At 37.5% G+C, this 25,151-nt stretch overlaps 1 protein-coding gene across 1 annotated transcript in view; it reads right to left on the bottom strand.

Moving 5' to 3' along the window:
* Positions 1 to 11,365: 11,365 nt before the first annotated feature.
* The window catches only part of LOC105819762 (neurexin-3-like), a 186,546-nt gene continuing 172,760 nt past the window's right edge, over positions 11,366 to 25,151 (bottom strand). Inside the window, exon 9 of the mRNA XM_012656062.1 lies at positions 11,366 to 11,625. Within this exon, the coding sequence (XP_012511516.1) occupies positions 11,366 to 11,625 (260 nt within the window). The remainder of the gene's footprint in view (positions 11,626 to 25,151) is intronic.

Genomic DNA, 25,151 nt, shown 5'->3' with positions numbered 1-25,151 from the left:
TTATAAACACGTATTTGGTTTTACTTATATAGAATATCTGGGTAGAACTGCAATTTTAGATTTAGTGGAGGGCTGATTTCAAAGAACACTTAGTGGATTTACTGGGAAATAATGCCTACAGTCAGATGCTATTGTTTCCTACTAATGCTCCTGAGGGTTGTTACAAAGCGTTTACAAGGTTTGGCTAAATTTTCCCACAGGCAAATAAAAATTTTGCAACCCAGGGTGTGCAAAAATCAAGGGATTTTTGTGTTTTACATTTTCAGTATATAGTGAATCTAACTTCTTCAGCCATATAGTACTGGTTTTGGTCAATATAAAACTCAGCAAAAATTGGTGAAATGAAATGAAAGTTCTATTGTCTCACTTGATCTCTAGAGTACTGAACTATTACCAGAAATCTCATCATGTGAAATAAACCACATCTCTCTGAACGTGAGTGCCACAGGAAAAACCAGGACCAAGAGGCTCCTTTCCCACGTACATTATAAGAGCCTTTTCTTGCAACCACAATCCACTATAAAAGCATTTCACTCATATGTAGATATGTCTGTCAATAACTGTTCAGAAACTTTAAGGCTATCTGAGAGAAAAGAGAAAGGCAAGAGTGAAAAGAAATGAAAACATCTTGCAGTTCCCACTTTTCATCTGAAGAAAGAAATTGCATATCGGGATGCTTATTATAATTCCTGTATGGCTAAAAGCATTCCTTCTGGCTAAAAAATACCTAGTCCTAGTAGAAATACTATTTGTTTCATGAAAAGAATACTAGAATCTTGGAACAACTCAGACTTTGTAAATATGCAAGGCTCAATCATTCTTCCAACAAATATATCTTAAATGTCCATTATGTGCTTGACCTTATATTCTGAAACAAGATCATATTAATAATGGATACAATTATACGTGTTTTTCTTATTGCCTTGTACTTTTATACGTTTTCCAGATTTTCAACAGTGAGCTTGTATAATTTTATTATCAAAAAAAATCAGGTAAAACTAAAACAGTATCAACAATGCAAGGTCCCTTCATTTATTCTGTGCACATGCAGCAAGATTGTAAGTGCAGAGCAGCACTTGGGAGCAAAATAAAGACAGTCAATGGCCAAAAACACTACCGGGTGTAGAAACATCTCCACTTTCCTGAAGTCTCCAAATTCTTTGTTTGAAAACATGTGCTAATTTCATTTCGCAAAGATCCGCAGGATAAAGGTAGGTGAGAATACAAACTATAATTCTAAGTAAAGAAAATCATAAGAACAACTAGCTACACAAGCCAAATCAATCCCTGCACCCACTGAGCTTAATCAAGTGTTATCACAGGGACTGGAGAAAAAGCCATGGGTACCTCGTAACAGAAACTCAAATGAAGAAACACTTGATAGAGACACATTTTCAGGCATTTAGCTAGCTTTGTGCAGCTTCTTGTGGTGTTTTCTTTGACCGCAGAAGGTTCTCTGCAGAAGGTCTGCCACTGAAGTTGATAGTTTCCCCCCAAAATAAATACATAAATAAATAGGCCCCAGAATATCCCATACTTCCAGGACTGATAAGAAGCCTGAAATTATCACTAGAATGTGTGGCTTGAAGCACATTATGTATTATGTCTTTTCCCTCCACGTTAGTCTCACAGTGCAAAGACAAAGCAACGTAAAAAGAAACAGGCTGATGTCCATTTCCAATACAGATGAAGTAACAAAGATTGGAACGACAATTGACCTGATACGACCAGGAAAAAAACAATGGCTCAAAGCACACTGGGAAGCAGGCGCAAAAAAAAAAAAAAAAAAGGGCAGTGGTTTCTGAAACAGAGAAGATAAACAAGGTAAGACCTAAGAGCGTCCCAGTTTATGGCCTTGAGAGAATTTCTGCACAATGGAGCAGGGAAGGGGGTGCAAGTGGAGGAGACCAGCCGACTCCTGCAGTTGAGGAGATGAAGCTGAGAATCAGGAGAGACCGTCAGGTAGCTGGAATGCAGAGCTGACATGGATGCGTTTTAAAGACATTACATGGAGCTAGAGAAAACAGACATAAAATATCACATGTTTTATGATTCCATTTATATATTCAAGGAGAGACAAAAATAATGTATGCTGATACAAATCCAAATAGTAGTGGCCTTAGAGAGGAGAGGGGCTTGCTGGAAGGGACTGAAGAGAAGACCCTCTGGAAAGATTAAGCTGTCCTTTATCTCATCTGGGCTGTTGGTTACATGGGTATACACTTCTGTCATAATGAATGCAAGATCTGTGCATTTTGCTGAATGTAAAGTTTGCCTCAATCAAAAAATGCTCTCCTTCTCCCCTAGAAAGAAAGTAAAGGAGAAAAATGAGCGAAGGGAACCTAATTATATGTATCAGCTCTATTTTACAAGACAAGATAAAGTAGTTTTCATCTTTTTTGGCTTTAGATGGGGAAATAAATATAAGAAATTTTAAGTCTATAATGAAAAATACATTAAAATCACAACTGTATGTGACTAACAAGGTAATATAAAAATTGTCTTCTGTGAACCAATAGGCTCTCAGTGGATTATTGCCATCGCCATCAATAAGTAACCAGCTACGCACACTAGAAATGAATGGGCTATTATTAAACATAGCAATAAAAATGGTTTACAAATATAGCATGCTGAAGATGGCTGAAATGAAATTAGTGAGGCTACAAATTCCAACAACTCATAATAGTTCCTGACAAGCTACAGGACCCTGAATTGTAGAGACTATTTCTCCTTGAACCATAGGTCCTAATGTCAACTTGGGATTTGTAGAAACTAATATTTCACCTGTGAGTCCCAGCTCATTTTCAGAGAGAGTTGTGCAAAACACAGCTGCAAGCAGTTCTGGCTCTTGCAGAATCTTTTCAAAATTGCATGTGCATTAATATCAGCCTCAGTGTCACTTGAGGATACCCAAAATCGTCCCTTCTAGATATCAGTGGAACTTAAAAACAAGAGCGATTTGCATGGACAAGCTAAAACCTGCATCTACAGAACTGAGAATGCCAGCATCTTCGTCCTTGCTTTTAGAAGACCCTGGGCTTAATTACCATCCTCTGGCTTCCCTTTGGCTACATTGAATATCTGTAGGCCCAACAATAAAAACAGATGCAAAGAGATAACTTTGGACATTATCATTGGTGCTGCCTACTCATAATTGCTTCCTTTGTATTTTTCTTACCTTCTGGATCTTGCCCTCACTATACCACTCTGTTCCTCTCAGCCATACTGACTTCTGCGGACCCAGTCCCCTGCCTGAGTGGATATACCCAACTTGCAAAATGGCACTTGTTTGATGGAACTTCTGATCCTTCTACCTGAGCAAATCAGTCATAATGATGCCCTTATTTAAAGTGAATAAAGTAAAAAGTGAATAATATACCCCCCACCTCACAAATAGCAATGTAGACACTGAAAATTACAGTATAATTGATGCTAACAGAAGTAGTCAAGCTATATGGCTATGTGAATCTTAAATCCCTATGCATTCAGACGAGTTTTCAAGAAGCTTTCCTCTGGGTTTTCAGAAGACCCTGGCAGTTGAGTCTAGACTTTGCAGTCAACAAACGTTAACTCTAAATCTTTTCCCTCAGCCTAATAGTTTTGTCACCTTTAGCAAATCACTTGACTTGTCTGTATCTCAATTCTCTTGCCTCTGAATCTGGCATCACGAAATATCTACTTTTTAGGGTTGTTGTGAGGTTTAAATGACAAAATCGCAATGAATTCAGCAAAATGATGGGCATACAGTTCAATGTTTAAAAAATAAAAAGCAATTGTATATAAGAGAGGTATTCAAGGTAAAAAAGGATATGAAATGGAATATATGGTAACTATTAATAAAAAAATCATCCAAAACTTAGGAAAAAGGATAGGGGGAAAAAAACCACATGTCTTTCCAATTATATATAAGGACATTATTTAACAATAGTACTCAAGAAATATTTAATTCTATTAGAGAATTTGCCTGTGCTTGATGCTGATACTTAATATTAATTGGAGTCCAGAGACCCCAATACTTACTATTAATTGTGGTCCATGAGATGACACGTTAACCTGTAGATTTATGTTCAGTAGAGAACATGACATCAAAAGTTATGGGATTTTTGCTTTGTGGGACATTCACCAGTTTTAAATCTAACCTAAATTTGTATTTTAATATTTTTAGTGCCTATAAATATCCAGTTCTTCAAATATTCTTTTGCCATCTTGTTGTTTACACTTTATCATCTTGTTGTTTCCCTTGTTAAAGAGTTAAATAAATCTGACACATATTCATTCTATATTTGTATGAGTGTTTTTTTTTAACTTTATAAAAATTATATTTGTATGAGTCATATTTTTAACTTTTTTTAACAAGAAATTATATCAAAGAATAACCAACAGTTCTGTAGGGGCTATTTTGTTCCACGTCCTAAACTTCACAGTTACAAACTCAATTTATGTTTACAACATTCTTGCAAGACAGAGCCTACAAAATATCTGCTTTTTAGAGGCACAGAGGAATTATTAATTTGTCCAAGGTAACACAAATATTAAATGACAGTCAAGATTTGAACACGGACCATCCCATTCCACATTAGTGGTCTCATCCGCTGTGCTATATGACATATATTGGAATTTCCGTAAAGCAAACAAATGGGAATCAGAAGATCTAGGTAAACAGAGAATGAAAATATAAATAGTTTGGGGGTTTGGGAGATATATCCTAATTTTAATTCTGTAATTGTTAAAGATATTTTAATTCTAAATGGCCTTATCTGAGTGTTAAGGCAGACATACCTATAATTTTCAGAATTCCACAATATGATAAAATTAACAACAAAGAACAGTTTCCCTGTTCCAACCCTATATACTTACGCAATTTGGTTGTCTGTGAAGACCTGCTTAAACACCCTAACCTAATAATTAGTATACATTTTAAACTGTTAATATTTCTAATAATGACTAAGTAGCAGAAAAACTAACAAGAATGTAAACTCTCATGTCAGACAAACTGGAGTTCAAGCCCTCATCCAGCTACTTCATAACTGTGTGACTTCACTTTTCTCATTGTTAAAATCAGGACAAGAGTAGCATAGTATTTCTTAAGGATTTGGGGATGGTTAAAGGGATGACATATTTATAAGGTCTCTAGTAGAGTGTCAAGAACATGCTAAGGAATGACAATTGTCAAATATTATTATTAGTTATAATACACACTACCATTACTCCTATTTTTTAAGTACCTACTATATTCCTTGTGCTATATCAAAATTTCAAGAGACTAAGTGAATAATTCAATTTCATAGGGTTAAAAAGAGTCAGGACTGGCATTTAAGGCATTTGATTCTATAGCCAATTAAATTAGTAACTACGCTTTGATATCCTTTATAATTTAGTAAGTCATATATATTACAAATCAACCTTATAAAGACTTGCTTTGTTATAAATAAATTTCCAAGATCAATGTCCACCGATGATCCAGTAAAATTAATCAAGATTTGCAACCTATTGGGCCTACATCCAGCAATGAAGTCAATGTGGGGGAAGTTCTCCCCAGGAACTGAGCACCATCATGTGCATTCTATGAAAGGAGATTAGGAAATCTAAATAATGTGTTTTATATTTTGAAAAATGCAAAGCATGCGAGTTAAACCAAATAAAGCAGAGTACAAATTTCAAGCAGTGTGTGATCTTAACCGTACTAATGCTCAGAATAAAGACAAGAAGGAAATAGCCAGAATGTTCACAGTGGCTGTACCCTATTTCTCTCTGCTTGCTTGCTGGAATGCTGCCTTTCCTTCTCAGCCCTCTTCCATGCCATATTTGCTTAGGACATACTTACAAATTTTTCAAGATTTATTCTTCAATTAAAACTATCCTAATAGGAGCTTCTCTTTTTTGTGGAGTCTCAGCCCTGGGGAGATTTGCCATCACTCTACTCCATGACTCCTCACTGTATACTGTTCATGGTTCTACTGAAGCACCTTCATATGTGTCTTCCCCCACTAGACAATAATGTCTTTGAGAACAGAACTCTATCTGATTGAGAATCATATCTGTAAATAAGAGATGTTTGGTGAATGAATGAATGAATGAATGAATGATGAAGAGTATTCTAAGCAGCGAACAACTGAATTTCTCACATATGGTTTATTTGATGGAGAAGCAAAGTATGAAAACAGAGGAGGGATATAAACACATAACCAAAAACATAGACATACTGTACTTTGATATATCCTTAAAAATTATTGCTATACAAAGAGTTTCATAATAGCCTAGGTTCATAATACAATGCCTATGTACTTATGTGGACTCAAGTGACAGAATTAGCACACACAAGTCTATCCCCTTGCGTGTACACTAAGTAATGCACATATTGCTTATTTTTCCTGAAGCCTGAATGGGAAATGCGTTTTTAACAGATTTAATCAATACACCAACCTACATTAAAAAAATAAATAAACCCACACAATGAATAAAAAGCAAAAGGCTAATCAATAGCCAGCACTGCAGCTTAACAGCCACTCCAGCAGAAAACTGTCTGAAAAGGTGTTTCACACTCCACTATCTGCACGATCCACAGCTGCTTGCTATTGATTTGTTGTGGGCAAAGAACATCTATTATCACATGCCAGTGTGAACCTGGCAATACCTCCAACAAGCAGCCTGCAATGTACGACTAGCAGGGTAGCACAGTGTAGCTGGTTGCCGAGGGTGGGCCAAGGACCCACATCTATTCCCTTTTCTTCCCACAAAGCCATTATGAACACCCAATTTCTAAACTCAGAAACTTAAAGTGTGTTAAAGACTCACGTGCCACAAACTGTTCCACATGTGCTTCTCCAGGGCACAGAAGCAGTAACAAGACCCCAAAATTGTATGCAACTCAAAACAGTTGGCACGGACATGGTAAAAGGCAACAATGTTGTTAAGGATAGATATGAGGTGTTTAAAACTATTTTCACAACGTAGCTAAAAATGACAACCCTTTTGTATATTTGTGGGTGTATGTAGGCAAGTTGGATTTTACATAATGTTTTTTGATGTTACGAAGGAGAGAGGAACTCAACAGCAGACTGCCAATAGGAGGGGCCTTGCCACACAATATGGGAAAGGGATTCTTGATTCACCTAATGGTGAAATGTCTACAATGTGCTAGATTTACCCAGGCTCTCAGTCCTCATTTAAAATACCAGTAAGAACTCAATACCCAAGAAGAATGTCCCTATAAGAATCTTTGTAAGATTCCATTTCTGTTTTTGTCCTTAAAATGTGGTCCAACACACGTGTCATTAGGTTGATTTTCAAGTGGTACCCACTGTCTGAGAAGTCAATCCCCTTAGTTACAAATTTTTCAAAAGAACTGAAGATTATCTTTGGAAAATATTACTTACGCATCCTTCCGTGTATTTTATTGGATGCTACATTAACTCAAAATTGAATCTGGGATGATTAGGTCCATTTTAATATCAAAACAGCCCTAAAAGTCAACCTAAAAGAAAGAAATTCCCCATGACTTTATCATTATACAAAGTTGTGGAAGGTCATATCTAAAACTATGCAAGACAATTAATAAATCAACTACTTTTGGGTTTCCAGTCAGATGGAATTTTTTTTCTATCCCATACAAGGGCATCACACTTACCCAACAATGTATGAGCTCCAGAGAATATGGGTCACACCTTCACTACCACCATGTCAGCTCTGCACAGCTATCTTTATAAGAGTGAACCCGGAATTCACCTTACTGCCTCCATCAATCCACCATGCTTTCACAAAAAATGACAGAATAAAGTGAAATTGTCCAGGCTTGGTCTATTCATACTAAGTGAGATGAAGTTTTACAATGTACACTCCATTAATGGTGACACTATCTATGTAACAGCACCTTAAAATTGTCAAGCAAACATCATGTTAGGCAAACAGGCAAGAAAAAAACGAAAGTCATAAGTAACAGAACCAATGCTAGAAGGACAGACCCTAAAATGCAGACATTTTTTAGAACCTTACAAATCATGATATAATCAACTTTTTTACACATGATGGACTAAGTACCTCATTTTGGAAAACATGAAACCTAGCCATTGCTCTGTTGAGCAAATTTCTATTCTTGGATGTACAGTATAAATTGAGATGTTTTCATTTCATTGAGGATCAATCTGTTGCCCTGAGAAACTGCTCAGGGAAAATGAGACATTCAAAACTCTTTCCCCCAAAATGCTTTTTGCCATGAGATTTCATCTCTAACCTATTCAAATTTTAAGGGATAAAATTTATTTGAGATAAATACAACATTCTACAGAGTATTCTCTTCCCGAGAATTAGGTAAAGGCCATATTTCCTTGATGGGCACTCCACTTATAATGCCATGAGCCATTTCTGTCATTGAGGTCAAGGGCAAGCTACTTGTGGAATGCATGTTACCAAAGCAAAATCACATAGAGTCATTAAGACTTCTGTGTTCTTCCATATGACTCAATATGATTTTGTCTTTTCCTTCATCCTCCTCCTTCTTCCATTAGTGTATTTTATCCCTCCTTCTTTTTTGCAATTCCCCACTCCGCTTTTGCCCATGGTAAGAATGAGCCTGTTCAATTCTGATGGTAACTAACACTCAACTCCTGATGCAAGCTAATCTACCAAAAATGTATCAGCAAAGATAAGCACATAGAATATCAAACAGGTAACTTCATGTTCAAGATGTTTGTGAGATGAAACAGCAAATTACAACCCAAAGGTTCAAGGTTGATATAGAAAATAATGGCCTATAATACAGTGAGACTGATTTTCTAGGTGGAACAAACTGGCTCTGATGATATTTCTAAAAGAGAAGTTCCCCCAAATACCTTGAATACCAATCACTGGATACAGCATCATCCACTTTAACAGTTTTAGGCACCCTGTCATTTGGATATATTTGGTTGGATTTCATTGAAAATATATACCCAAACTTTGATGTCACATACTGTATGTCTGAATTCTATATATTTATCACACTCCACAATTAAGATGTACTTGCATCATTTCCATATAGCTAACCAATCACAGAAGCCCTGGTCCACTCTGAAGGAAGAGACTAGGCAAGCAGACTGTTAGCGACTTGGGATCTTAGGTCTTCCACAATCAAAAGATTCAACTGCATCATTCATAGCATACTATTTGAAATATATTACCCTAAGCCTGGATATCTGAGAAACATTTTTGAAGCATATGATTTTGCTGCCACAAAAGAAAGCTGACATTTTCCCAATCTTGGTTAGAGTACTTCATTATATACCAACAAATTGTCTAAGTCAGATAATCTGATCATCCGCATCCTGAACTGAGACACAATCTGCTCTTGATAAAATCAGAAGCAATCACAGAAAGCTAGAAGGAATTCTAGTTGATTTTTACCAGTAAACAATACCTGGTCGCAGGTAACAGAGAGGAATGTGTCAATGACAGAAAAATACATACATACCTTCTGAAGATTGTACATATTTACATAATTAGAATAACTTACCTTTCTGCCTTTCCTGTGTGGAGAGTATCTTCCTGACCATTTTCTACCCAGAGTGGGGTGTATTGTGTGATGAGGAATAAACTTGTGAGGGTAAAGCAGTATTATGCCATCATTTATAGAAAAAAAGCCTTCCTAGTGAGTGCTATGCAGACAAACTGAAGGAAAAAGAAGGAACATACAGCACAATTCCCCGGGTACTCCGGATGAGTCCATAACCGCCTGCTTCAGAGTGAAACAATATTTCCAAATCACAAATACAGAAACAAGATTTCTGTAATACCGAAATACTTGGCAAGAGAAATCTTATGCCAAAACTTTCTGTAGACATTTGTGTCCCTTCCATGACAAATATAGAGGCATATGCTTACACATTTAGATGAATGGAGATCACATAATTTTCTCCCTACACTGACAAATTTCCAACTTGTTTCTCCTTAGCGTATCTTAAAAGAATGAAAGAACATATGGAGCAAAAGGCTATTGAGAAAATGGAAACAAGAACTACAAGATATCACTGTACACATGAAAAAAGTTGAAAAATAAGGAATCAAGGAAAACCAAATAGACATGAAGGACACAGCATTGTAATTGGTGCCTGCTCCCATGTGGGCAAACTATAACATGACTTTACTATTTGTTCAGATAACATCACACATCTCTTTTATAAATCCAAGAGGTCAAATGAATTTAGATTGTAAAACAAACTTCTCACGTGAAGGCTGCATTTAGAAAGTCGGAAGATCAAGCAGGACCCACTACATGAGGGCTTTTCAAAAAATTCTCTTTGCAATAGGTGTTCAGAAATTTTAACTGTTTGTTTGTCTTTAAAATGGCCATGTTAAGAAAATAACATGAGAAGGGAGTGGAGACCCAGGTTATAGATGCCCACGGCATTCAAATATCTCCACCATTAGTGCTAGAATCACCTTCATGAAATCAATCATTTATTAGAACTAAATCATTTGATGCGCCTGCAGCACCACTAGTGGACAAAAATAACAATCACAATGCTCTCTTCCAATACAAACCAAATACACAGATATATACACATAAAACGTACTCACAAAATAGAAAGGTATAAACAGAACAGCTGTGTATATATGAACCAAATAGATACCAATACATTTAGTTAGTGGGAATCTTTGCTTTACACTTGAAAAAACCGCAAGAACACTTTAAACTTTTCTAATTAAAAAAAATAATAAACTCTTGGCCGGGCGCAGTGGCTCACGCCTGTAATCCTAGCTCTCTGGGAGGCCGAGGCGGGCAGATTGTTTGAGCTCAGGAGCTCGAAACCAGCCTGAGCAAGAGCGAGACCCCGTCTCTACTAAAAATAGAAAGAAATTAATCGGACAGCTAAAAATATATAGAAAAAATTAGCCGGGCATGGTGGCTCATGCCTGTAGTCCCAGCTACTCGGGAGGCTGAGGCAGGAGGATTGCTTGAGCCCAGGAGTTTGAGGTTGCTGTGAGCTGGGATGACACCACGGCACTCTAGCCCAGGCAACACAGTGAGACTCTGTCTCAAAAAAAAAAATAATAATAATAATAATAAACTCTGAATGTCTTTGTTATTTAGAGGGCTTAAGAAGTTCTGTACACTTAGACTTCTTGAGAAAATAGCTACATTGCTTAAATAGCCTCTGTTCAGGGCCATGCGAATAAGGAAAGTCTCAAAATTGCTATCCAGATGATTTAATTAATGGAGAACTGAACCTCTTCCAATAAGAATATTGCCTGAATTGTTTTTGATTGTTTCTCAGTCACAAGTATTTATTCTAATCTAAAGAAAAAACTTAGGAGATAAGCAAATGGGAGAATATATAATAATAACAAGCAAGAAATGTCTCTTTGCTCTTCTCATAAAAGCACTAGCCCTTCATTTTCCAAGTTCTTGAGGGAGATTATTACTTATAAATTTTTCAGAAAAGCCATCTTTTTCCATAATGTCCCCTAAGGTTTCTCCAAACCTCTGAACATCTTGAAAAAGTTCTAGTAGGAAAAGGTTGCTGTACTTACGATCATTGCACTGGTTCCCAGAATAAGAGGTCATAGAACAGTCACAGGTGAAGCCTTCCCACTGCTGCATGCAGACGCCCTGGTTGGCACATGAATCTTCCTGACAGGTAGTACTGGGTCCTAGGAAAGCACAAGAAGAGAGGGAAGAAAAAAAAGAGAAAAGAAATGTTAAAAATCAGTCAAATTCAAAGAAATCACCTGAATTTACCATTCTCATGCCCCTAAACATTCAAAGACACAACCACCAATCTCATGCAACAAGAGTTCAGCATACACAAAAAATGACAGCAATACACACTTAGCCACAAAGTATCAACAGATATGCACAGAAGGGAGAGGGCTGAACACGTTGTTCTTCCTTAGGCAGATTTTGCAAAAGAGCTTCAATCTCTACCATTCAACTAGAAAGATATCTCATTTGGATCATGGTCTTTCTTAACGTATAATGGTAAAGCAGAAAAAAAAATGCATTCCCATGATTCTTAAGAATTAAGGTACAATGTTTTATCCTGAAAACAAAAGTCCCTGTGTCTATTTTGTAACATTAAAAAGATGTTTGATGATGTTGATAATGATGCGTAAGAGAAAGAGGAGGAGGAGGAGGAGAAAGAGGAAAGTGTAGCAGCCAGCATGTATTATTTTGCAGGTGAAAAGCAGTGGAGACTAAGCAATTTATCTACATTATCTTATTGAGCTCTCTAGGGACTCTAAGTGGTTACTGTGATTACCTCCATTTCAGAGATTAAAAAAATAACTGAGCTCAGAAAGGTAAAATAATTTACCCGAGGTCACACATTTGGTAATTAAAGGATGCTGATGTCCTGCTTATGTAGACTAACCATGTTCTTGACCACATCAGTGGCTCTCAAACTGTAGTCCTCAGACCAGCAACACCTGGGAATTTGTTAGAAATGCAAACAATTGGGTCTTGTCTCATACTCACTGAATAGGAAACTTTGAGGGGAGGCATAAATCTGTTTACAGGCTTCCAGAAAATTATGAAGCAGCCTAAAGTTTTAGAATCATTGCAGTACCCCCCATTGCTACACTAGGTACTTTAAAAGTGGATTCTCTTAAATGGAGTGTGCATACACCAGAGGATGCAAAAGAGAATTATTTGAGATATAAAAACAAAGTATTAGAAATTGTATTCCTTTTTTCATTTTATTCTTTATTATTTCTATTTTTGTGTGTCTTTCATATGCTAATAATATGTAAGAGTAATGACACACATATCTAATTTATAAATAAGGATACCTATTTTGGAGGATTCTCAAAATCTTTTACTGATAGGAACAGGTAACCAAAAACAGGTTGATGATCTCTGTTTTACCGAAGGCCATTAACATCCCTCTTTAGGTCAGCCTGGTGCTTCTCTACCATCATTCTTTCTATTTTACTGTTATTTCCTGCCTTAGCTTTGGGATTAAATATAAACCTATACCTTTAGAATTATCTGAGCTAACAGCAAATATCTTAACATTGAAGATAACTCCATGAATTTCCCTGAGAACCTCAGTAAAGGCAGTGAGTCCTTTGACTCAGCAAATATATTAAGAACTAATGCATAAAAGCACTTGACAGAGTAAAAAATATAACCATTGCAATAACTGCATATTTCAAAATTTCCAAGCAAAGCCTCACACAGGCACAGAATATTGAAAAGTAAGAACACAGGGTCCTAAGGATGCACGTTCAAAAGACATACATGATTACAAAGGTTCATCTCCTGGTGACAAGACATTTTGTATTTATTCACGAAGGGTGGAAGCAGTACAGGCTATCATGCATAAGACACAGCTATTAGGATATGACATAAGAAAGTTCAAGACAATTACTAACACTGGGGGACAGTGCTGCTACTGGGTTCCTGTAGTTCTCATTTGCCATGTGGTTCCCCCATGTAGAGATGAAAGGAGGTACATGGTCATGTTCTCAGTGGGTCTTAAACTTGAGCATTGTGTCCTACAGGTTTCATTAACAATGGCAAATCAGGACAGCTTCTTTCAAAGGATAAAAGCTTCTGAGAAGTCTGCAGGGGCTCCCTGACCAAACAGCTCTCACCAGACAATGGGCTAGTAATTCAATTGTACTCAACAATCAGAAACACATGGAAGGTTTTACCTTGAAAGGCAGCAAAACAGCAAAAACTTTGGGAAAACACAGTAATTCTCTGCATGTTGATTGAACCTGAAGACAAAAGCTTTTCCATGCCTTTCCCCTCCCTTCTAACTTTCAAATTTTAAACATTTTCTAAGATCCAGCCTGAATGCCTTCCCCAGATGAACCATTCCTCAGTAACTTCAAGCAATAATTCTTCCCCTTCTTAGTGGCCACAGGAAGTATTATACTTCTCCCCCTTCTTAGTAAGTAGCCATAGCAATTATTATCTGCTTCATTGACTTTTAAATATGATAACATTCAATTTAGCACTTTATTACACATATCTTCTGCTTATATAATCCTCTAATTGTTTCATGTTTTTACTATTTATCATCAAAAGATTGTATGCTGCTTGCTGTTAGAAATCACATAACATGCTTTGCTCAGGTCCTTGCTGTACTAAGTCTACAGTGTAGATGCAGAAAAAGTGTTTCAGTAAATGTTGGGCTGATCAGGTGTAGCCACCTCTGATTTGCCTGTCCCATATTTCCAAAACCAGAGTGTGAGAGCACATCTGTGCTCTGTGAAGTAAGCGCTCTTTCTCATTTGTCAAAGGTTGGTCAGGAATCGAATGCAGAGGGAATTAAAGGTTATTTCCCAATTTCACTGAATTTGTTTCACATGCATAGAGGTATGAATGCCACACAGAATCAGCTAATCCTGGAAGACTGACTACATTGTAACTATCCAAGACCAAGAACATTTCAGCACAGACCAACAGAACCTGCAATGACTTCTCATCAATCTAGGAATAGCCTTGTACTTCTTTCAACGTTGAGCTCACAGGGCCCCTGCCTCCTTCTCCAGCCTCATTTCCCACCACTGGTCTCCAGCTCGCAGGGCTACAGCCATCCCTTTCTCCTTTCACGTCCTCAGAGATGCTCAGAGTATTGCCCCCAAACCAGCTGCATCTGTATCTCCTGGGAGCTTGTGAGAAAAGCACACTTTCAGCCCCCACCCAGACCTACTGAGTGACAGCAGGGTTCAGGAATCTGAGTTGTGGCAAGCCCTCCAGGTGATTCTGACATCTGTTCACGTCCATGGACCATGGATCTAACACTTCAAGCCCACCCCTATCTTCATGTTCCTTTGCTCCTGCTGGACCCATGGCTTGAGATGTTCTTTCTCCAGATTTCCAAATGACTGGTTCACTCTTATTCTTCAAGTTTCAGCTCAAAATGAGCTTTCTCCAAACCATCCTATTTAAGGAAGCATTACATTTTACTCTTCATCATATCTTCCTGTTGATTTAACTCATAACAATTACATGACCTGTTATTAAATTGTTTAAGTTCTCGTCAACCTGGGACTAATCTTGTACCTCCTTTCAAGGTTGAGCTCACAGGGTCGCCAATTTTTAAACTGACAATTAATAACTATATATATTTATGGGGTACAATGTGATGTTCTGATATGTTTATAATGTGGGATGATTAAATCAGGTTAATTAACAAAGCCAGCTCCATACATATTTATCATTTTTTGTGGCGAAAACATTTAAAATCATTGTATACTTTAAAATTGCTAAAAGAGTAGATTTTCAATGTTTTCATCGCAAAAAGTCACCATTCTATGCAATAGATCACTAAAGCTTATTCCTCCCATTTAATTGAAAATTGTGGGTTTGTTTTATTTTTTAAATATATAATTTTTTATTCTTTTTTTCTTAATTTTTTTTGAGACAGAGTCTCACTCTGTTGCCTGAGCTAGAGTGCCATGGCATCAGCCTAGCTCACAGCAACCTCAAACTCCTGGTCTCAAGCGATCCTTCTGCCTCAGCCTCCCAAGTAGCTGAGACTACAGGCGTGCACCACCACACCTGGCTAATTGTTTCTATTTTTCAGTTGTCTCAGTAATTTATTTCTATTTTTAAGTAGAGACAGGGGGGTCTCACTCTTGCTGAGGCTGGTCTCGAACTCCTGACCTCAAGAGATCCTCCTGGCTGGGCCTCCCAGAATACTAGGGTTACAGGCGTGAGCCACCATGCCCAGCTTCATTGAAACTTTGTACCCATTGATCAACATCTCCCCTTCCCATCTACACTGCTTCCCAGCCTCTTGTAATCATCATTCTACTCTCTGCTTCTATGAGTTCAACTTTTTCAGATTCCACAAACGAGTGAGATCATGCAGTATTTGTCTTTCTGTGCCTGGCTTATTTTATTTCACTTAGCATAGTATGCTCCAGGTTCATTCATGTTGTTGCAAATGACAGGGTTTCCCACTTGGCAAAGGCAGAATAGTATTCCATTGTGTATATATAGCACATTTTCTTTATCTATTCATCTAATGAAGGACACACAGGTTGCTTCCAATTCTTAGCTACTGTGAACAAAGCTACAATGAACATAGGAGTACAGTTATCCCTTTGGCATTCTGCTTTCAATTCTTTTGAATATATATATACAGAATTGGGATTGCTGGATCATATGGCAATTCTATTTTTAGTTTTCTGAGGAAACTTCATACTGTTTTCCATAATGGCTGAACTAATTTATGTTCCCACCAACAGTGCACAAGGGTTCCCTTTTCTCCACACCCTCACTAACACTTGCTACCTTTTGTCTTTCTGATAACTGTTCTAACAGGTGTGAGGTGGTATCTCACTGTGGTTTTAATTTGCAGTTATCTGATAATTAGAGATAATGAGCTTTTTATATATCTGTTGGTAATTTATACATGTCTTCTTTTGAGAAGTGTCTATTTCGGTCCTTTACCCATTTTCTGATTGGGTTATTTGTTTCCTTGCTATTGAGTTGAATTTCTTATATATTTTGGATAATAGCCCCTTATCAGATGTATGATTTGCAAATATTTTCTCCTAATCATGGATTATCTCTTCACTCTGTCGTTTCCTTTGCTGTGCAGAAGCTTCTTCATTTGATGCAATCCCGTTTGTTTATTTTTGCTTTTGTCGTCTGTGCTTTTGAAGTCACATCCAAGAAATCTGGGCTGAGACAAATGTCATGGAGCATTTCCCCTATGTTTTGTCCTAGTAGTTTTACAGTTTCAAGTCTTACACTTAAGTCTTCAATCCATTTTGAGTTGTTTTTTGTATATGGTGTGAGATAAGGGTCCAACACCAGTTATTGAAGAGACTGTCCTTTCTTCGTAGCATATTCTTTGTACCTTTGTCAAAAATCAATCGACCATAAATTCATGGATTTATTTCTGGGCTCTGTATCCTGTTCCACTGTGCAATGTGTCTGCTGTTTGCCAGCAATATTAAGTTCTTTATTATCTGTCACATCCCACCGGAATGTAAGCCCTTTGAGGGCAGAAGTCTGTCTGTCTTACTCGCCTTTACATCTCAGATTTCTGATTTAGTCTTTGGTATAGAATGAGGGCTCAGAAAATATTATGGAATAAAAGAATGAATTAAAGAACTAAAGAAATAAAGTCATTCTTTTTTATCTCAAAGCTAAGTGGTTTTTGTAACAATTTATCCCTAAAATTTACCAATATCAGCTCATGTAACTAATCTCTTATTTGGAACCAATTGTTTTCTTTTAGGGTGGAGTGGGCTGGTAGTATTTAATTGACTATATTTCCTCCTCTGATTTAACAATTTAACAATTAGACACATTTAATCTCACCAGGTGTTGAGACAAGAACTCCTTGGTGTCCCCTATGCCCAGGTACAGAATGTAACAACTATGTGTTGAATGAAGGAGAGCCTGGCCTAAACTCTAGAACACTTTCTGTGTGACCATTTTATAAGCTCCTATTCTTACTTCAATCTGTTTAGGCACATCCCTTCCTGAACAGAGTATATTTAATGTCAATGTATTCCATGTATGTGTTTCATATAGATAGCAGTATGTCAAAAAGAAAGAAAAGAAAAGAAGAAGGAAAGAAGAAGGAAAAAAAGAAGAAAGAAAAGTTAGAGAAACATGCCTTGGGGCAGAAAAAAAAGCTTCGACAATGCTTCTCACTAAACATCTATTCATCTAAAATAATGTTGTGCAAATCGGAAAGAGAATATAACAATGGATATGGCTTACACAGCACTTAGTATGTGTCAGACACTGTATTAAGTGCTTTTAAGATATTAATTCAATTAATCTTCATGAGTACATGATGAAGCAACTATCATTAAAAGTATTAAAGAATTTAAAAAAACAGGAATGATTTTTCCCATGGGAGACATCCAGAGTTTCAGAATTAAATAATTTTTTCACTGTTGATTGAGTCAGAAAGTAAGGATTTCAGAAACGTAAACCAGGGCACAGAAAAGTTAGGAAATTTTCTCAAGATCTCACAGGGAGCAAGTAGCAGGGCAAGGTCTTAAACCTAAGTTTGCTAAATTCCACAGCCCACCCACCTAACTTCTGATGGATGTGGGTAAGCCAGAGAGGGGGAACGTGTGTGTGTGTGTGCGCGTGTGTGTGTGTGTGTGTGTGTGTTGGGGGGTATCACTGGATTAACAAGAACTTAAATAAGGTATTCTAACCTACAACCAGAGAAAGATGACATTTTAATATAAGGATTTGGCTTTTTCATAAGGACAATTTTCAAATGTCATTTCAATTAAAAATTCAATTAAACATAAACAGGAAGATTTAGTTTTGTCCAATTGTATGAACAGAAATCTGTATCAAATTTATTTATAAGCATAGCAAACAATACTAAAGAATAATAATTTTTTTCTAAAACACTCTCTTCCAAACCAACCTAAAATTCCAGACATTCTAAGATAACACAAATCTTTAAAATTACATATTTACAAAATCGTTTTATCATCATCATTATTAATGTCTTAAAACTGCACATGGCCTTAGGAAACCCCTGTAGAGGGGTTTCCTTTTATTTTGATATGTAATCAGTCCTCACTAAAATAGTCACATATCCTTTTCAGAAAAGATATTGACTTTTCCTTGTATAGTGAAGAAAGTGACAAGGCAACACAAGTATATCTGGAAAAACTAAATATGTTGTCAAGGATGTTAGTACTTTGGTTTCTAACTTCCAGCTCTGTGTTTAGTTCACTGGAAAACATCAAATTACACCTTGTTTCCTTACAATTTTTTTCAGATAATAACTCTGATGGCTGCCACAAATTTCCCATGATTCTTTTTGAATTTGGGATTGTTCTTCTCCTTAGGAACTATTCCACACAGTCATTTTTTGCCTGTCACTGCTCAAATCCACCTTTGCAGCACATGCAAACTGATTTAGTCAACTCCTCTTCACACACTAGAAAATCAGAAGTTGACAGAGTGTCCTTGAAACAGAAGTGCTGCCTAAAGTTCAGGAAACTAGTATCAGAAGGTATTTTCCCTCTATTTTTCCCCAAGTAAGACTTAATCAACCCTATGACTCAAATATCCCAACTTAAAATTGATGAATATTGCTAAACCGGCACCCGCTGGTTCTGGCCAGACCCCAAGTGAGCGGAGAAGTGAAGTGGTGCTGGTGTAAGGGAGAGACAGGACAGGCCTGGAGGCCACATCAAGGAAGGTCACACCAATTCTGGCTTCCCCATATCCATTATTCAAAAGGGCCAAGGCTGGCAGCCCATAGCGAGCATCAGGTGGGGCTGATTTACCCCCACCTGATATTCAGCAACTTTAATCACAAAGAGTGAAGCACTTGTCAAAGAACTCAGACTCTCTGAGAGTAACCTGAATGTAAAGTCATCATAGCAGAACTCTGTGCCAACTGCAGGATTTTCTTGTTTCAAATAAAGCACAGCTTCCTTGGGAAGGAGCCTTTTGAGAGTTGCCATGAACTAGATCTTCCACCTTCAACTTAATATTCCACCCTGGACAAGTACATAAACGTTTCCACTTTTAGATTTTTAAATTTACATTGTTTCATGGAGAAAAAAATGAGAGATAAATAATTGTGTGGGAAGGAAAAAAATACACAGAGAGAAAGGAAAATGAATATACATAGATGGGGGAGTGTGTGTATGTGTATGACTCATATAAATAAGTCTATGGAAACCCTACAGGGAAATTTTTAAAAATGAGATTCATGAATTAAAGACTCTTATCATATTCTTGAGCAATATGTAGTTTCTACTGCTAAAACACAAGAACAAAGAGTTGAGAGACTTCAGGGAGTATGTGATGGTTAATTTTATGCGTCAACTTGACTGAGCTAAGGGAAGCTGAGATCACTGGTCATTATATATAATAAAACATTATTCCTGGGTGTGTCTGTGAGGGTACTTACAAAAGAGATTAGCATTTTAATTGGCAGATGACCCTCCCCAATGTAGGTGGGCATCATTCAATCCATTATGATCCTGAATAGAGGAAAAAGGGAGAGGAAGAGGAAATGTGGTCTCTCCTTGAGGTGAGATACCCATTTTCTCCTACCATCAGACATTGGATATTGGGGCTCCTGGTTTTTGGACTTTTGGACTCAGACCAGAATTGACACCTACATGCCAACATAAGATCTAACCCTTTTAATTGGCAGAAACTCAATTCACTTATATTTAATTTTAAAATAAGAAAGCAATGATCCCTTAAAAATATCAAATATCTCTTCATATAGAGTCAATGGAGAAGTAAATAGTCTAGGTTACATTTTACAGAAAATAAAGCAACATCAGGGAACAGGGTCATAAATGTTATTACAAAATTTCATCGTCAGAGAGATTTGTGGGTGGCTATATTCCCAAGATTATGATTTTTGTCTTGAAGGCAGGACCTATGGCTTGCCAAGATTCAGCAAGACATCAAAACCACTCTTATCAAGCATGTCCAGGGGCTTACAGCTTCCTCTTCTCAAATGAAGTTTTAAAAAAATGTCACATGATCAGGGTGATGACAAAGACAAACAATGAGATGTAACATTAGGAACAGTTTCACTAACATTCCTATTCTCTTTGATCACTTCAGCCCTCTCACAATATACTGGGTATAGAATACATCATGCCCACGCATGGAAACTGGCTGAAAATTGAGATGCCTTCATGAAATCTCTGATTCATGGTATATCATTGGTAAATGTTGAATAACCAGCACTCCAAAGGAAAAAAAAATGATTGGTAACATGTGTTGATTTTAGTAGTATAAAATACTCCCACCATAGCCAATTTTAAACTATAACATGCTATATCATGTCAATTGGCTTGCAAAATTCCTAAAAATTCCTGTGTTGGTGCCAGCTTCAGCACAACACTGCCCTTGCCGGTCAATGAATTGAAAAGTATAATTACAATTATGATTAAGGCAATTTATGCACGTGGCACTTTCCTGATAGTGGCAAGGTGGGAGTTGATGCCTACCCCAGTTAGAGTACTTGTACAGGTGAGAGGATGGCTGGTATCAAAAATCCTTCTTGGCCGGGCACGGTGGCTCACGCCTGTAATCCTAGCTCTCTGGGAGGCCGAGGTGGGCGGATTGTTTGAGCTCAAGGGTTCGAGACCAGCCTGAGCAAGAGTGAGACCTTGTCTCTACTAAAAATAGAAAGAAATTAATTGGACAACTAAAAATATATATAGAAAAAATTAGCCGGGCATGGTGGCACATTCCTGTAGTCCCAGCTACTCAGGAGGCTGAGGCAGGAGGATCGCTTGAGCCCAGGAGTTTGAGGTTGCTGTGAGCTAGGCTGATGCCATGGCACTCTAGCCCGGGCAACACAGTGAGACTCTGTCTCAAAAAAAAAAAAAATCCTTCTTGCTCAATTCACCCTATCTTCAGGGGCTACCTGGGTTATAAAGGTCAAATAATTAGATCCTTCCTTGGAAGGAGAGGATGGGTAAATTCACACCTAATGGGTACCATGCACACTATCTGGGTGATGGGCACAGTTATAACTTTGACTCAAACAGTACAAAAGAAAAGTATGTAACCAAAACATGTATACCGCTGTAATATTCTGAAATAAAATTTAAAAAAATATGGACAAGCCCTCTTAAGTCAATTCTGCTTTAGAAAATGTGAACACATTATCTGTTTTTCCTTCTTTTCTCAGCACTGATATAGTGGTCTGTCAGGACAGTGGAGGGTACTTTAAAAGAGAGAGAGAGAGAAAAGGGGTTTCAAAGGCCAGGCTCACTCAACAAAAAGGTGTTCACTTAAAATACTTTGTTTTAATGAACACTGTGAAAATATCATCTGGAACTTATTGAAATGGTATTGATATAAAACCATCTACTATAAAGTCAAGATACTCTCTGGTCATCTATGTACTGTCTCTGGTTTGGAAATAAGTAAATTCAGACTCATACCATATGGAATAATAGGGAAAAGGAAGTCATAGGCTACAAAATCCAGTTTTATGACTTACTAACAATCTGACCTTGGGCTGGCTACCTACACTCTGAACTTCAGTTTCCCCATCTATATAACAAAAATAGAAATTGTTACTACCTCACGTAATGTGAGGATTAAACGAGACAACATACGCAAAGCCTGTGAACTCATCCATGAAACAGGCATAACAATATCTACCAGGTAAGGTTGTGGTCATAGTGGAAATCCAACATGCCAAGTCCTTGGTGTGCACCCACATCAAGTAGACTCTTAATAAAGAGCATTAACAGTTCTGCTGGGAAGAAAAACAATCATGTTCTCTCCTCCCAATTAAGTTGATATATAGTTGATCAGGAATCCAGAAACAGATGCATTAGGTAGTAAGCTGTATTTACACAGTTCTCTTGTCAACCTCTCCTATGCAGTGTTGAGGGACAAGAGGCAAGAACGACAGTGGGAACTTCAGTTTAATCTCTGTCTCTGTTATTATTTTCCATAATGAAAGCCATTTTGAGAAACTGATTTCTATTAGGTCAAGCACTACATTTTATTACATAAAATACAACAGAGAATGTGATACAGTCCTGTCTTGGACAAAAATAAGGTGGATAGCAATATTCCTCACAGTAAAGACAACTGGGGAATGAAAATTTCCTTTACTTACTAAAGCTGTTTGGCTGATGCCAACTCTCCTCTTAAATGCCTTAAAAAATCTTCAGATTTTCAAGGTATCCAAACCCAATACACTAATAGACTTTTTAAAAACAGCCAGTGCTTAGTACCCAGATCCAATCAATCCTGGATCCTGCCCACCTTCTGAGGGGCAGAGGGGCAAATTATATTTCCAAAAAAAAAAAAAAGGAATTCAATTCCAGAAATAAAACCACTAATGAAAGTTGTAATTAAAAGTGGGGAGAGAATATTCTAATTAATCACCTAATGCAATGAAGAGTTATTATTTTATTCCTCATAGTTTACGTCATCCGCCTCACTCCCAACAGGTCAAATTTAATATTTCTTTTGATAGCTCTGTAGCTCCTTTCTCACATGGACAAGCTTTCGGGGAATATTTTCCTCTCTAGTAATACCCATCTTGAAAACAAAAAGGAATTGGAAAATTACTCCTGAACATTCTGTATAAATCATCACTCTACCCAAGGTATGCTAATACAAAGGCTGCACTTCTCAGCAAGGTAACATCCCCCATGTGCTTCAAGGAAGTACCATGGACAGCTCCGGCTCCCTCTGCTAACCTGGGGCTGTGAGTCTGGCCTGAAACCAGGACAGTTGATGAAGTACTTCCTTGACATCTTTTGTCATAATGTGTAAGTATATCTGCTATTAACTAGAATAGCAGTGTAGCAGAGGAGGGGAGGGTAAGGGAAAAACAGGAGAAAGAGCTCACTTTTGTTCTAGTTCCTCAAGGTAGCATCTGACAGAAACTCATTTATCTCTTTGGCCAGGTAAAGTCAAGCGTCAGGAAAACAACTCTCCCCTCTGTCTTGGCATATGCTGCTTCTTCCTGACTTAGCTCTCTGCTTCCAGCTCCTGTCCTTCTCATCCCTTCTCCACTCTGGTGTCAGAGTGACCTTGATAAAATGAAAAACTGACTGAAATCTCTGTCCTCCTTACAGTATCCTCAAGATACAGTCCAACTTCTTACGTAAAAAGTATGTCATCACCTGTCTCTATTCTGCCTCTCCTGTTTTTATCTTCTATCATATTTTCACATGTACATTCTTTCAGCTAAATTGAGCTTCTTCTTGTGGATCCCCAAATCAGCCAAGCTCTTAAATGTGCTTCTGCTGCTCATCCATCTAAAATATCACTGTCTTTCAGACTCGGCTCAAACGCTACCTGAGAAGATGTCCCCTGAGCGCTGCCCATGCCCATCGCCCCACCCTGTCCAGCTGTTTTCCGTGCTCACATGGCATGATACATAGCTCTCGGACAGTGTTTTCACTCCGCCTTGCGATTACTGGCTGATCTCCTACTGAATTCTTTGAAGTCACAGACTGCATCTCATCTCCATCCCTAGTATCTAGCTAAGTTCCTGGTACACAGGCATAGCTGACACTCAGTTCCTATTAAATTGAACAACACAATCACTGGAGAAGTTAAAAAAAATTAAATAAAAATAAAACACCACCCCAGCAACATAATGACAAAAGGACTTAAGCTGCTGACTCCTCCAGACTCATCATGCCACATCCCATACCTCACTGTTATAGTTCCTTCTGAATACATTGGCCTCTACATTTAAGGCAGCCTCACTTCTTTGTCATATGGTTTTACTGCCCTTCACACATAACGGTAATTAGTACTATCTGTGCTCACAGGTTGTAGCTGAAAAAGCTAGCTTATAAGTCCATATTCCAAGGTCAGGAGACTAAAAACTAAAAGCGTTTCCCATAATACAAGGAAAGAATAAGATGATCCAAAATAATTACAAAGAACAGCAGCTCCTGCCACAAACAAAGAGACTGTCAAGTCATTCCCAGAATGAAAGAAAGTTTGTGTCAACGGAGTAGTAAGTTAAAAACAATACTGATGACTAGACTGCTTCTATAAAGGGGAAAGTTAAGACACTCCAAACTATTCTGTCCCAAATTTGTATCTACATTTTGGTAAATGATTTAGGCATGAAGATCAAACACTTCTTTGTATGATTCCTACAAACCACTTTTCCTCCAGATGTGAACTTATTTTACGATTATTTTGCCATGTATGGAGTTTCTGTGTGACAGACTAGGCTAGGTTCTGAAAATTCAAAGTCCATATATTTCTTACCCAGAATAACAGTAAAGTCCAGAAGGAGATGCAGTTGTCTGGTTTTATCTCCTGAATCTGGTCCTAAGGAGCTTCAACAACCTTGGATTGTCTGTGTTGCAGATCGAAGCCTGCTCTCTTCTTCCTTCTCCCCTCCATTCACAGAGTACTATGTAGTGGGCCTTTTCTGACAATTAAACATAATGTCTACAACAACAGTATTACCAAAAGGGCCCTACATACTTTGAAACTGAATGCTATTGTACAGCATCCTTGGACTTCAAGTACTAATCCAGTGTATGTTCTTTTCATTAATTTTAATATAGATCAAAATATATGTGAATCTGCTAAGAGGAGATTTAAAAAAAAAAAAGAGTTACAATAAAATAGCTAGAAAGAGTGCTTATTAGTTGACGTCCTCCTGAGAGACAGATACTTGTATTGGTTACCTACATGGCATGTAACAAGTAAGTCACAGCAACATAAATGATCTTTTAGATGA

The sequence above is a fragment of the Propithecus coquereli genome, unplaced genomic scaffold (genome assembly GCF_000956105.1).
Source record: "Propithecus coquereli isolate 6110/MARCELLA unplaced genomic scaffold, Pcoq_1.0 Scaffold5, whole genome shotgun sequence".
Classification (NCBI taxonomy): domain Eukaryota; kingdom Metazoa; phylum Chordata; class Mammalia; order Primates; family Indriidae; genus Propithecus; species Propithecus coquereli.
This window is presented reverse-complemented; position numbering and strand designations above follow the sequence as displayed.